General features: G+C 41.4%; 1 protein-coding gene across 4 annotated transcripts in view; it reads left to right on the top strand.

Annotated features, from left to right (window-relative positions):
• TRERF1 (transcriptional regulating factor 1) overlaps nucleotides 1–12,451 on the top strand; it is a 100,538-nt gene that overhangs the window by 68,214 nt on the left and 19,873 nt on the right. For all 4 annotated transcript variants that reach the window (XM_085219319.1, XM_085219321.1, XM_085219318.1 and 1 more), the window contains exons 3-4: nucleotides 1,464–1,561; nucleotides 10,640–12,269. In XM_085219319.1, coding sequence (XP_085075445.1) covers nucleotides 10,902–12,269 — 1,368 coding nt within the window. In that variant the 5' untranslated portion in view covers nucleotides 1,464–1,561; nucleotides 10,640–10,901. The remainder of the gene's footprint in view (nucleotides 1–1,463; nucleotides 1,562–10,639; nucleotides 12,270–12,451) is intronic.

The raw sequence follows: 12,451 nt of genomic DNA, 5'->3' as shown, positions 1-12,451 counted from the left end.
ATCATGCCATGGGCTGCAGAGGTTAGTGCTGGCTCGGGTGAAGAAACCCTTTGGATTCATTTCCCCATGCCTTGGGAGGTTGAGGAAGGGAAGCTGTAGTGTTCAAGGAACTACTGGATTTGGCAACAAGTTTCTTCTTGCTACATGCAATCATGTCACGGTGCTTAGAACCTATTATCAGAGACCTTTAGAGAGTAATTTCAGCAGATGGATCAGATGTGGAGATGACAGCCAATGGGTGAGAGGAGGAAAATGTTGATCAAGCTGCCTGGTGTTACCTGTGTCCTTTTCCTGTGAGACACTGTTTATACAGTTGTCTCTTATGGCTGCAGCAGCTTTCCAAAACCTAGCAGGGCCTGATGCAAATAGAAAGCTTCCTGTTGACATCCACTGATGTGAGTGAGGCTCCCTCACTCAGTCTTCCAGATTGGCTTAATGCTTGTCAATGCTTATAAATATCTAAAGGGCAGGTGTCAAGTGCATGGGGCCAGCCTTTTTGCAGTGGTGCTCAGTGTCAGGTCAGTGGGCAACAGACAGAAACTGGAACATGGGCAGTTCCATCTGAACATGGGAAAGAACTTTAGGCAGAGCACTGGAACAAGCTGCTGAGGGTTGTGAAGTCTGCTTCTCTGGAGATATTCAGAACTCACCTGAATGCTCTTCTGTTTAAAGTACCCTAGGCAACCTACTTTAGCAGGAGGTTGGACTGGATGATCTCCAGAGGTCCCTTCCAACCCCTACAAGTCTGTGGTTCTGTGATTCATTCATGGCCTTCCCTGAAAGCTGTCTTGGCAGCAGCACCAACAAAGCAAATGCATTGCTTTTATTTAAATAATTTAAGATGCTTTGACGAGGTATCTCTTTTGAATTTGTTGACAACCTGATTGTATCGCCCGCATCTTTGACTTTCATTAATCCCTCCCTTCCTGAATGCTACACCTTCTTGTTTAAATCATGCTGCAAGCTGTTGGACAGCAAGATCTCCTCTCAGCGACAGCATCTAGCCTGCCTTTGGGCCCTGTCAGAGAAGCCTGAGATCCTTTGAAATCTTTACAGTCTGTGATACAGGCGCAATCTTGTTTTATTTTTTGCGTCAACCTATTCTTCATTTTGCAGTTGGTACCAAGGTAAGTAAGAAGAAAAGATGAATTTACTGATATTACTTTGTAATTTGAAGGACCATGTATGTGTCCCAGAGATTTGACAACAAAGCAGTCTCTCACTATCAATATGGAAAAGGAGTTCCTACCTGTTTTTTGAGGGAGTTGCCTTGCTGATAGATGTCCCCTGCAGTACTGATTTGAATAACAGAGTAGCACAGATATCATAATGAATAGAAGTTAATATTTGGTTGTTTTGCAGTAGGATGCTCATTCTTGCAGGTTTGCTTATGGAGTGAATTGGTGATACTTTATAAGATAATGGTTAAAAAATGGTTTTCTATTCTTTTGCTTTATGTTTAGATACATCACTTTGAGATCACAGAATGAGAATGGCATGAAATGTTATGGCGAAGACGGCACGGCAAGATACAACAGTCTCACAAGTAATCAAAAATCAGGTACTGTTGGAACATCATGTGTCCACTTTCTATTAGGCTAGGTTGTTTAATTAATTCTCAGTATGTGCTTTCTGTTTCCCAAAATTTGTGGTTCTGAGTCTCTGTAATCTTATTGATGGACTTCTCAGATAAGGCTAGCTGTATGTTGACTGTGTTCTCTAAGACATAACATTGGAGTACATTTGTACATTTTATGTACTCCAGTATGTATGGCACAGGAGACTCCCATGCATTCATATGTTTCCTAATGGCCTGAATTGAATACTTAGTCTCGTACAAACAAAATGGGCATTACATGATTAAAAGAAAAGAAGCTGTGTTGCTCAGTTCCACATAGCCATTCAGTTTTTTTGTAGCCCCACAGCTAGGTACCAACATGGTGTGTTTAGAGGGATTGAATTTTCAGAGGGTCCATTGGCAAGATTTTGGAAACCTTGGCCTCCTTTGAGGGAGGCACTGGCTCAAAATAGCTGCTACCTCCCTACGGAAAGCTTATCCATATGCTATTTCACAAATGCTACTTCTACCTGCTTTTTTTTTTTTCTTTTTTTTTTTTTTCTAGTTGTTTATCTGTCTCAGGATGTTTCCTTCTTGCCTGTTTTTGCAAATCTCAGCCCGTGTTCTCTGACTGTTTCACAACCTTCACAGTTACAGAAAAAGTCGATCACCTTACAAGCGTCAGAGTATAAACACTGTAGAGGTCACGAAGAAACAGGTGAAGTGTAGCATAAGGGTTCTCACCTTATGATAAAATAGTGTCTCAGCTGCTCTGGCCACAGTGATAGTTGATGGATTTATGTTTGAGTGGGAAGGCATGAAATGTCTCCCTTCTCTTCCAGCTCAGCACTAGTGAGCAGAGATTTTGATGTGTGGTAGTGGGGAAAGTCTAACCCATCTACCCTTATGATCTTCATGCTGGGGACTTGCTGAGGAAAAATAAATTACACAATTCAGTAATACCAGCAAACTAAAATATGAACTTGAGGGCAATAGGGATAAGAGGACACACTCATATTCCAGGAAGCACATGGAAGTACTGCTCTTGATATAGCAGCAGAAGCTGTTACAATTTCTTTCATATAAGCAGTCAGTAAACCTGGATTGGGTAAAGACATTTCAAATTAAGTTTCATAGACAGCTTCTGCCTTGATCAAATATGCAATAATGTATTGGTGAATATTAAAAATCTGTTTTTGTCACTGCAGATCAGCTCCTGTAATAAATCCTGTCTTCTGTAAGCTTCTTGGTCACTTAGTCTTGGGATATGCAATTCCAGTGCCTTTCTGGCCCTAATCAAGGTTTTTGTTTTGATTTTTCATCAGTATTGTGAGACGATCACACCATTTTATATCTGTCATTTTTATGAAATAACGTGCTACCTGCTTCAGTCACAGTTCTGAGAACACTTCAAAGTAGCTCAAAACTGTAGCGCTGTTTAACTGACAACAAAGATGATCTCGGTTGCTGAAGCAGCTTTCTTCATTTCTTTGGGACTCGTGGAACTTTATCTCCCTTAGACTAAATCGAGTTACTGGCTTTATTTAGAAATCAGCCTCTTCTTCAGCCTCTTCTTCTTGAATAACAAGAATGCTGTTAGGAGAAAAGTTTTCATTAAATTACCAGTGCCTCAGAATGCATTTTCTGCTTATAACTTAGATCAAAAGGAGAGGAAAATGTTATTGCTTGTTTGTCTTCCTCTCTCCTCCCCCTTTTCTAGAAACTTTCCTGAGATGATCAACTGTTGTTTTTTCTGTTGTTTTTTTTTTGTTGTTGTATTTTTAAACTTTATTGAAATGGAGAAATTGCTCGGTTCCCCTCCCAGTGTCATTGTTGCTTTCCCCTCCCCCAAGTCCAATGTGTTCTTTATTAAACTGAATTAGGACATTCTAGTTTTTCTTAAGAGTGGAAATGGGAACAGCTCAAATGAGCAGCCACATGAGACTTACCAGCCTTTCCAACTGCACTGCACTGCAGTAAGAGCTCATCTGCAAAGGGAATGATATTTTTTGAAGGATTTGTGCAACTATTGAAGAATTACTGTCATTAATATTAAAAAGCAGCTAATCTCTCCTTCCATTTTAAGAGCATATGGCTTTCCTATATGCTTTCTATAAAATCAGTATACCAAATATTTTGGTTCCTTTCCATCTCATTTTCACTTTTGCAATTATTTTATTCCTGTTCCTTCTACACTAGAATACTCTTGTGGTAGTCTTTTTGCCTAACAGTTCCAACCTTTGTGTTTATGTGCTGATATGAGCATGGATTTGTGACCTCTGACATTCAAAGAAAGTCAGAATTCAAGCGCAGTGCAAAACATACAAGTGGCTTTATCCAGGACTAGGATGATAAGGTTTTCAGCCCTGAGTATTTGTCCTTGAGATAGCTATATAAATTATAATTGGTCCTTGAAATTCATATTGTTATTTTGCTATTTATTCAAGCCATGATTCTGTATCTTTTTACCCTTATTTTCAGTCCATGCCTCTATTGTTACATCTGATCCATCTTCAGAATTTTTATAGGAAAATGGGTAGTTCTTTGAACTATCATCTTTCCTCTCCTTGTTTTCTCTCTGTTAATTCCTCCAGCCATCTTGTTTGGCATTAGAAATTATTCATTCTGTTTCAGTGCTGTGCTGCTTTTCTCCCATGCTTATTTTCTTGCCAAACAAATGAAAAAAAATGGAGCTTGGGCTTGAACTGTGGCCTACCAGCTAGCTGTGGAGGAAAACCTGGTATCTCAGCAGGGGCTCTGAAGCACTGGGGTCTCTGAAACCTACTGCTCTTCCTCCCCCATTGCTGTGCTTTGCAGCCATCCACCATTTGCTAGATTTAATACATCTGAAGAGGTAGGGATAGTGTCAGCTCTGCTCCTGGAGGCTGGCTTTGAGTAATGCAGGTATGTCCTTTCTCACATAGCCCTCTCCTGGTTTTTAAACCTATTCTCTTTGGTGGGTTCTTAATACTGGTTGTATGTCAGCAGTGCTCAGCTGAAAATCATGCCTGTCTGGGCTGTCACTTAAGGGCTGGACTATAGGCAGCCCAGGTAGTAGGTGTTCCTGGTACTTCGTGTTAGCAGGAGAGAGTGTATCAGGGAAGGAATTGCTGTATATTTGTGTGTCTGTCCTAAAGAAAATCAGAGACAAATATGATGTGAGTGATGACTGGCTAAATGTAGGCATAGCATAGTAGACGATCTTGCATTTCTGAATTACAAAGTAAGCCAGTCAAAACATTCCAATAAAAAGGTTAAGAATAAGATAAATCCTGTTTTGTTTATATGGAAACTAAGTGGTAGAAAAAAGTTGAAAGGAAGAAAGGAGGAAAACAGAGAACTCCTGTTTTTGGATTTTGACATACGCATGATTAAAAATGAAGCATGTAATCTAATAGTGAAAATACAGATGTGAGAAAGCCGTGTCTCAGCCTGTCCGACTAAAGGGCAGTAAGGCATGATTAAAACATGTCTCCAGTGTGGGGAGAACTCAAAGTTGTGACGCATTTTTGTAAGCAGGCGTGCCTTGAGTAATTACTCAAAAAAAAGAAAGAAAAAAAGAGAGAGAGAAAAACAACCGCCCAACAAAACAAAGCTGTTTAGATTGCTGAAAGTGGTGGTTAAACTTACTTCGGCTGAAGTGTTATAATCCCTGGCTGCATTGTGCCCCAGCAAATTAGCATCTCCTAATGCTACTGCTTGTGAGTAGCTCTAAGTCCTCTGTCCTGCAGAACCAGTTGAATGTGGAGGAGTTGTAGGTTCTTAGTTTTGCTTCTGCCTTCTTCTCTTATCTTCTGTTTTCAGACTAAATAGTAGTTCATCTATTAAAAGCATGTAGTTTTTGTTATGAATTAATTAATTAATTTTGAAATACATTGGACAAAATATAGGATCCAATTCCATTTTGATTTGCAGCCATGCAATATGCTGCAGTGGCTTAGATCAGCGTCACAATACTTTGAACAGAAGTATAGAATGCATCTAATTCCTTCAGTATGTGCTATGGTCTTTTGTCATCTCTCTCCATTAACGTAGTTCTGAAATTGGAATTGGCTGACATTCAGTCCTGCTTTTGCATCCTGCACCTGGCACAATTTCTGACCAGTGATTTATTTGGTGTGGTTGTCTAGCTGAAGTTCATGTAGATTCAGGGAGTTCAAAAGTATGATGGATTGGATCTATTCTTTATTGAAGTTGAAATGTGCAGATTTCTGTTTTTGTGTTGTGTTATAGAGCTCTTTTTTTTTTTTTTTTTTGGTAAAGTAAGTAATCATTGTCTCTTTGATATTTTACTGCCTGCTTTCTGTAAGATTTTCTAACTATTCAGTGATATAACTTATGAAGGATGTAAAATCAGATCATCTTTATTGAAGACTGATAACATCAGAACGTTCTTCCATTTTATGTACACCAGAATTAAGTTATGGTGTGCTTCTAGAAGCGATTGTTATTTGTATTGCCTTAGAATTGCCTGTGTTTGAAGAGGAAGATGGTTGAAATGTGTAAAGACATTTCAGCAAACTTGACATGTTTGTGGCTTTCAGTCTGGAGACTGAAGCTGTGCAACTTGCAGGGACCACGCTGAAACTAGAAGAGTTGAAGTGAAACCTTGTCTCTGCTGAAATCAATTGAACTCCCATTAGTTTGGGTCCAGATATCATCCATAATATTAAATAGGGTATTTCTCTTCCTAGGCAGTCTACAAAAATGTTTTTGTCCTTTCACAGTTGTTTCTCTGTTTCTTTGTAATGATTGCGTAATTGGGATATATCTGCAATGTTAGAAATGTAATAGGTTAAGTAGTGTAAGTGGCTGTTGGAAAGAAAAGAAACATACAGCTGCAGAACCATTGTTGCTTTAAAGCTGCTGCTTTCAGAAGTTGAGTTGTTTGATTTAACCATTTAGTAGTAATAGTTGTTGTTGTGACAAATTGCAATTAGAGGTGTTCAAGCATGAGCGCTTAAAAGGAGAAAAAACAACCTTTTCTTCCTGTCATTGAAAGAAGTTGAAATACATTGCCAATGGCTTCCCAGTTGGGAAGAGACTAACTTTTGTGCTTTTTAGGCCTTAATTATATTTTGCACAGCACTGATATTTTCTTTGTTAGGTTTTAATCCAACAAGCAATGTATTCTGTTGGCATTTTGTTAAACTTGATTGCAGATGCTATTCTATACAACATCATGACCTTGAATTTAAGCCTGTTCAAGTACTAAAAAAAAAAAATCTGTTATCTCAGTGACCATGAAATAGTTGAGTTGAAATTCTTCAGTAGTATGACAAAAACTGCCGCCAGGTCTTCAGCCCTGGGTATGGGGAGAGCAAAGTTAAGGCTGCTCAGGGAACTAGTTTGCAAGTTCCCCTGTGAAACTGTTTTTGAAGGCATTGGGGTCCATCAGTGCTGGTCACTTTGTAAGCACTATTGCTTAACAATAGAGGAGAAGACAATTACAAAGTATCAGAAGTCATGCAGGCAGGGTAGAAGGTTGGCTTGGCTGAGCAAAAATCCCCTAGAGCTTGAGGAGGAAGAGAAAGTGTATTACCACTGGAAGTGAGATCAGGCAAAGTGGGAGTGCTACAGAGATGCTTTACATCATTGTAGGGAGAAAATCTGTGCAGCCAAAGCACAGTTAGAGTTGAAGGTGGCCAGTACTGTGGGGAACAAGAAAAATGGCTTTTTAAAATATGTTAACAGCTAAAAATCCTGTTTAGTGAACATAATCTCCATTTATGACAAGGTTACCCACCTTGTTAACCGAGGGAAACCAGCTGATGTAATGTTTCTGAATTTCAGCAAAGCTTTCAGTGCTGTCTCCTTCTGGACAAAATGTCCAGCTGCAGCTAGACAAGTACATATGTGATGGGTGAGCAACTGGCTGATCTGTTGGCCCCAAGGGGTTACAGTAGCTGGTGTTCTGTCAGGTTGGTGGCCTGTCATTAATGGAGTTCCTCAGGGCTCCATTTTGGGGCCACTTCACTGTTTTCGTCAATTACTTGAATGCAGGAATTGAATGCTAAGTACATTTGCAGATGGCACTAAACTGGGAGAGGCTGCTGACTCCCTCAAGGGCAGAGAGGCCTTGCGGAGAGACCTTAACAAATTGGAGGGCTGGGCAATCACCAACCACATGAATTTTACCAAGAGCAGTGCTGGATTCTGCACCAGGGATGGAGCAGCCCTGGGTATATGAACGGGGGAAATGAGAGGCTGGAGAGCAGTGCAACAGGGAGTGATCTGGGGGTTCTGGTTAACAGAAAGTTGAATGTGAGCCAGCAGTGTGCCCTGGCAGTCCAAAGGGCCCTGGGGTGCCCCAGGCCCCAGCACTGCTGCCATGTGAGGGGAGGAGTTGTCCTGCTGTGCAGCCTCACCTCCAGGACTGGCTGCATTTTGGTTAGTACAATGTAAGATGGGCATAAAACTATTAGAGAATGTCCAAAGGAGAGGGCTACAAAGATGGTGATGAATCCAAAGGGCAAGGAGTATGAAGAGAGGCTGAGATCCCTGGGTTTGCTCAGTGCAGAGCAGAGGAGCTGAGAGGAGGCCTCATAGTGACCTAAGCTCCTCACGGGGAGTGAAGGGGCAGCGCTGAGCTCTGCTCTGTGTGACAGCGACAGGGCCCGAGGGAACGGCATGGAGCTGTGTCAGGGGAGAGGCACCTGGGGGTTAGGGACAGGGTCTGCACCAGAGGGCAGTGGGCATGGAACAGGCCACCCAGGGCAGTGAGCATGACCCCGAGCTGCCAGAGTTCAAAGAGTGTTTGGACAGTACTCTCAGACATAGGGTTGATTTCTGGGTGTTCCTTTGTAGAGTCAGGAGTTAGACATGGTGATCCTTGTTGCTACCTTCCCTCTCAGGATATTTTATGACTTCGCAAAATCGTGTCATTTTCTGCCTTTGGAGTAAGTGCTTCTATTGTCCTACTCCTGAAAGTCTTTTTTCTTGTCTTTTAATTGACTCCTGGAGATGTCTGTTCAATTCACTGGTTTGTGTCAGTATTAGTTCTTGTCATTTGGCTAACGCTTCTCATTTCACACAAACTTTAAAAAGCAGAGGCAAAACAAAAAAAAAGTCATCTATTGTAAATTCTAATGTTATCAATAAGTGAAAATAGGACATATTTCCTCTGGAAAAGGTAGGTAGACTGGTCCGTTCGTGTCCTGTTCTCATGGAAAGATGTTCAGAGTCTCAGCTAAGCTTTCAGAACTTGGCAGGCATGAAAGGAGATGCATATTCCTTTGTAGCATACCCCTCTTCCTGCGTAAGTTGATGGCCTTTGAGTGTGAAATACCACACAGTGTTTATTTTTATGTCCTTTGAATGCTTTTGCAGGCTTTGTTTAATTTCTCCTCCTAACTTTTAATAGGAATTCTTTGAAGTTGAGTTGTGGCTAAAAAATCTTTGGCAACCTGACCATTGACTCCCTTGGAAGGGAGTGTGTTCAGAGAAAATAGGAAGCAATGTATATTTCTGAAAGGGGAAATAAACTTGCAGTTATTCTCTGCCATCATTCGTCATGTGAAAAAGTTACATGCTAGTGGTTGCTTACACAAAAACTATGTACACACTGAAAGCCTTCTTCATTGGGAGCTATGGTTTTCTCCCTTACGTTATGCTAGAACAGAAGTAGGGTTTTTTTGTGCCCACAGCTAAATATTAGCCTTATTTACTGTTGCTAGCACAGAACTCGTTAATATACATCTGGCAATTGTTAAATTTTTCTTTATCAGTGACCTCACATTTATTCATTCAGGTCAAGGATTCTTCTGAGTTTAAAAAGGTAAAGACAAGAGTACAAAGGAGACCGTGATGGGAAATATTACGTTTAGAGAGCCAGATGTGAAAGGGGCAGGGTTAAGGTTGTTGCCTAATATTTTTTTTGCTCTTGTTAAAGTTCAGAAGAATATTTTGCATTGAAACATACTTGTATGTGCATAGGCATACTGTGCCTCTGTGCATGTGTGCATAACGTTAGACAATGTGATTACTTCCTACCATAAAACAGAGAAACAAGCTTGTAATATACCTTTATTTTTTGTTGTTTTGTTCGTTGAAAACAGTACAGGCGTCTTTAAAATGTTGCTTTGAATTGTGGTTTATATGTTAAGAATGATAAATGGTTGCAGTTACTGTAAATTAGTCTATTAAAATATTGCAAACTGAAGAAGCGTGAGAGAGGAGAGCAGAAGTTGGAAATCGGCATCTCTGGTGTAAGATGAGTGACTTTAACAGATTTCTGTTGATTCTGTGATTTCCAAGGACCTATTTGGTTTTAGCATTGATCAGATTTCAAATGGAAACCCAAATAACTCTACAAGCACAGATGCATTTGAGTATCCATATGCTTGTGATTTTTGATTGTAGTTTGGGTTTTTGGGTTGTTTTTTTGTTTTGTTCTGTTTTGTTACAGCAGTGAACATTAGTCTTGCTTCTTATTCTTCAGTGACAGTGTATTTTCATACGACTGGAATATGTTGTAGGTACCCTGGAAGTTGTGAGAAGCTCTGCAGTTCTCTGTGCAAATTCTGGGCAGCAATTCACTTCTTTGTTTGTACTTTTAGGTGTTGGTCCTTTACAGGTGCTGGTAATCTGAGTACTGTCAACTTTGTTCAAAGCCAGGGCTTTTGATTTACTTGCCTTTTCAGGCCTTTGTGGAGGTATCTGTTATTATTTTGTGTTATAAAATGAGTGTTTTGCTTCTGACAAAGCAGTATTAGAAAATACAGCAGTATTAGAAAAGGTGGTTTGGCTTCATAGTAAGCTGTCTAAAGCTAGTCAAAAGAGAGCAATATGTGGCCAGCTAAAAGTGCTCGAATGTTCATTTACATCAGGAGAAATAAAAAGCTCAGTTTTGAAGAATGGGACTTCTTGGATCTGGCAGAATGATTTTATGTGAGAACTAGATATGAAGCAGGATAATGGGATGAGATGAAGTAACTTAACTGCACTGGAGTAGGCCAGCTACTACAATTTTGTATATGATTATGCATTTTGAATTAGCAGATTTTGGTTTCCTTTGAGGCAATAACAATAACAGAATATGTAGAAGGCCAACACTTACTCTTTCTTTCTCTTACACTGTAGATGCCTGGCACACTGAACCTATTACTGTGTGTAAGATTTGCGCTGTGGTCCATTTTTTGAAGATGTGAAGCAACGTTGAGTCTGATTGGAATTACTGACAGACTGGAGGAAATCTTAGTCCTTCTGTTGCACACGCACATGCTGAATTATAAGTAATCCTAGCTTCTCTTCCCACCCCTCACTCCCTCTCTCAGCTATCTCAGGGTTCATAGAGATTTCAATGGTTCGTGTGCCTGTAAGATTGGAACAGAAGTGACCAAAAATGGGGGACCAGCAATTGTATAAAACTAACCATACTGCCAACAGCAATGAGAACTTATACTACCAACACCAAATGAACTCCCTTCCATCTCTAAATCATAGTTATGGGACATCTGTTATAGATGCTCCTCAGGCGTCCCCTCTCTCTCCCCACTTTCCCCAAGATTCAAGAGACAGTATAGCTTTGCCTGTAGGTTCAAAAAGTCTTGGGTCAATGGATACACTTAGACAAACATGGACGCATTCTGGCTCAGGAAACCACGTCCCAGTTCGGAACAATTTGAGTAATCAAAGCGCAATGTGGAGCCCCCTTGGGCAGGGGGAATCTCACGATGGATACCAATATTCTTATTCTCAACCCAGCGAAAATCGATCACAAAAAATTACCAGTGGGGTCCTGCATAAGTTGGACTCTTTTACACAAGTATTTGCTAACCAAAATCTGAGAATTCAAGTCAACAACATGGCTCAGGTTTTACACACTGAGACTTCCATGGCGGATAATGCTGGTGACAGTGCGCTCAGGCAGCTGCTGTCCCAGAAGCCAGCAGTTGAGCAACAGCCTGTAACTTCCAGCATACAAAGATATCAGCCAGTGCCACAGCAGACACAGAATTTTGCAAGCACACAGCAAAAGCAACAAATGCAAGTCATGCAGCACCAACAGTTGTACTACGACTACCAGCAGCATTTGTCACAAATGCAGATTCATTCTGCGTTTCAGCAAGGACAGACGCACGTTCAACCAATGCAGTCCCAGCAGCTCTTACCGCAACAGATGCAGCACTTGCAGCAGACTCAGTACTATGCTCAGCCACAGCAGGGACATCAGCGACTCTCAATACATGAGATCCAACAGCAGCAGCAACAGCCAACTCGGCAGCAGCAGCAGAGGCAGTGTCCGATGCAAATAGCTCAGTATTACCAAACGCAACCTGTCATGCAGCTACAGCAACAACAGCAACAAATGCAACTGCAGCTTCCTCCGTATCACAGGGAACCCGATCCAAAGACTGTGCATGAACCCCACCAGTACCCCCAGGATCCAAGTCATCCTGTGCAGCTCATCCAGTTGGGAGCGGCGCCTCCGTATTGCTACCAGGATCCCCACGAACAGTACAGGCATTTGTACCCGCAGAGTTTGCTGCAGCAGCACGACCAGCAGAAGCAATACACAAGTGAAGGCAGAGCTGCATCTCTGAACTCCCACGTCGGCCTCACTCCACCGGGGACAGCTGAGGATCCTGCGCGGTCGGAGGTCAATTCTGCGGGTAACACTGTACCTCATCGAACTCTTTTGCCATCCTCAGGAGGACATCTGAACAACAGAAGCTCTCAGCAAGACTCTCCCGGCTCTGGGTGGCCTCAGGTAGGTGACATTTTGGATCCCTGCTCAAACTTGTTTAGCGGAAGAGCAGTCAGGTATGGAAATGAAATGTTATGGTGGAACCGGGTAGTCAAGATGTGAGCAGTGGGCACTGCTGGGATGTTTTGGAGAACTGTGTTAACAGAGTTCTACATTGCTGTCTTGGCTTTGGGCCAGTGGGCAGC

The sequence above is a fragment of the Meleagris gallopavo genome, chromosome 2 (genome assembly GCF_905368555.1).
Source record: "Meleagris gallopavo chromosome 2, MGAL_WU_HG_1.1, whole genome shotgun sequence".
NCBI lineage: Eukaryota > Metazoa > Chordata > Aves > Galliformes > Phasianidae > Meleagris > Meleagris gallopavo.
This window is presented reverse-complemented; position numbering and strand designations above follow the sequence as displayed.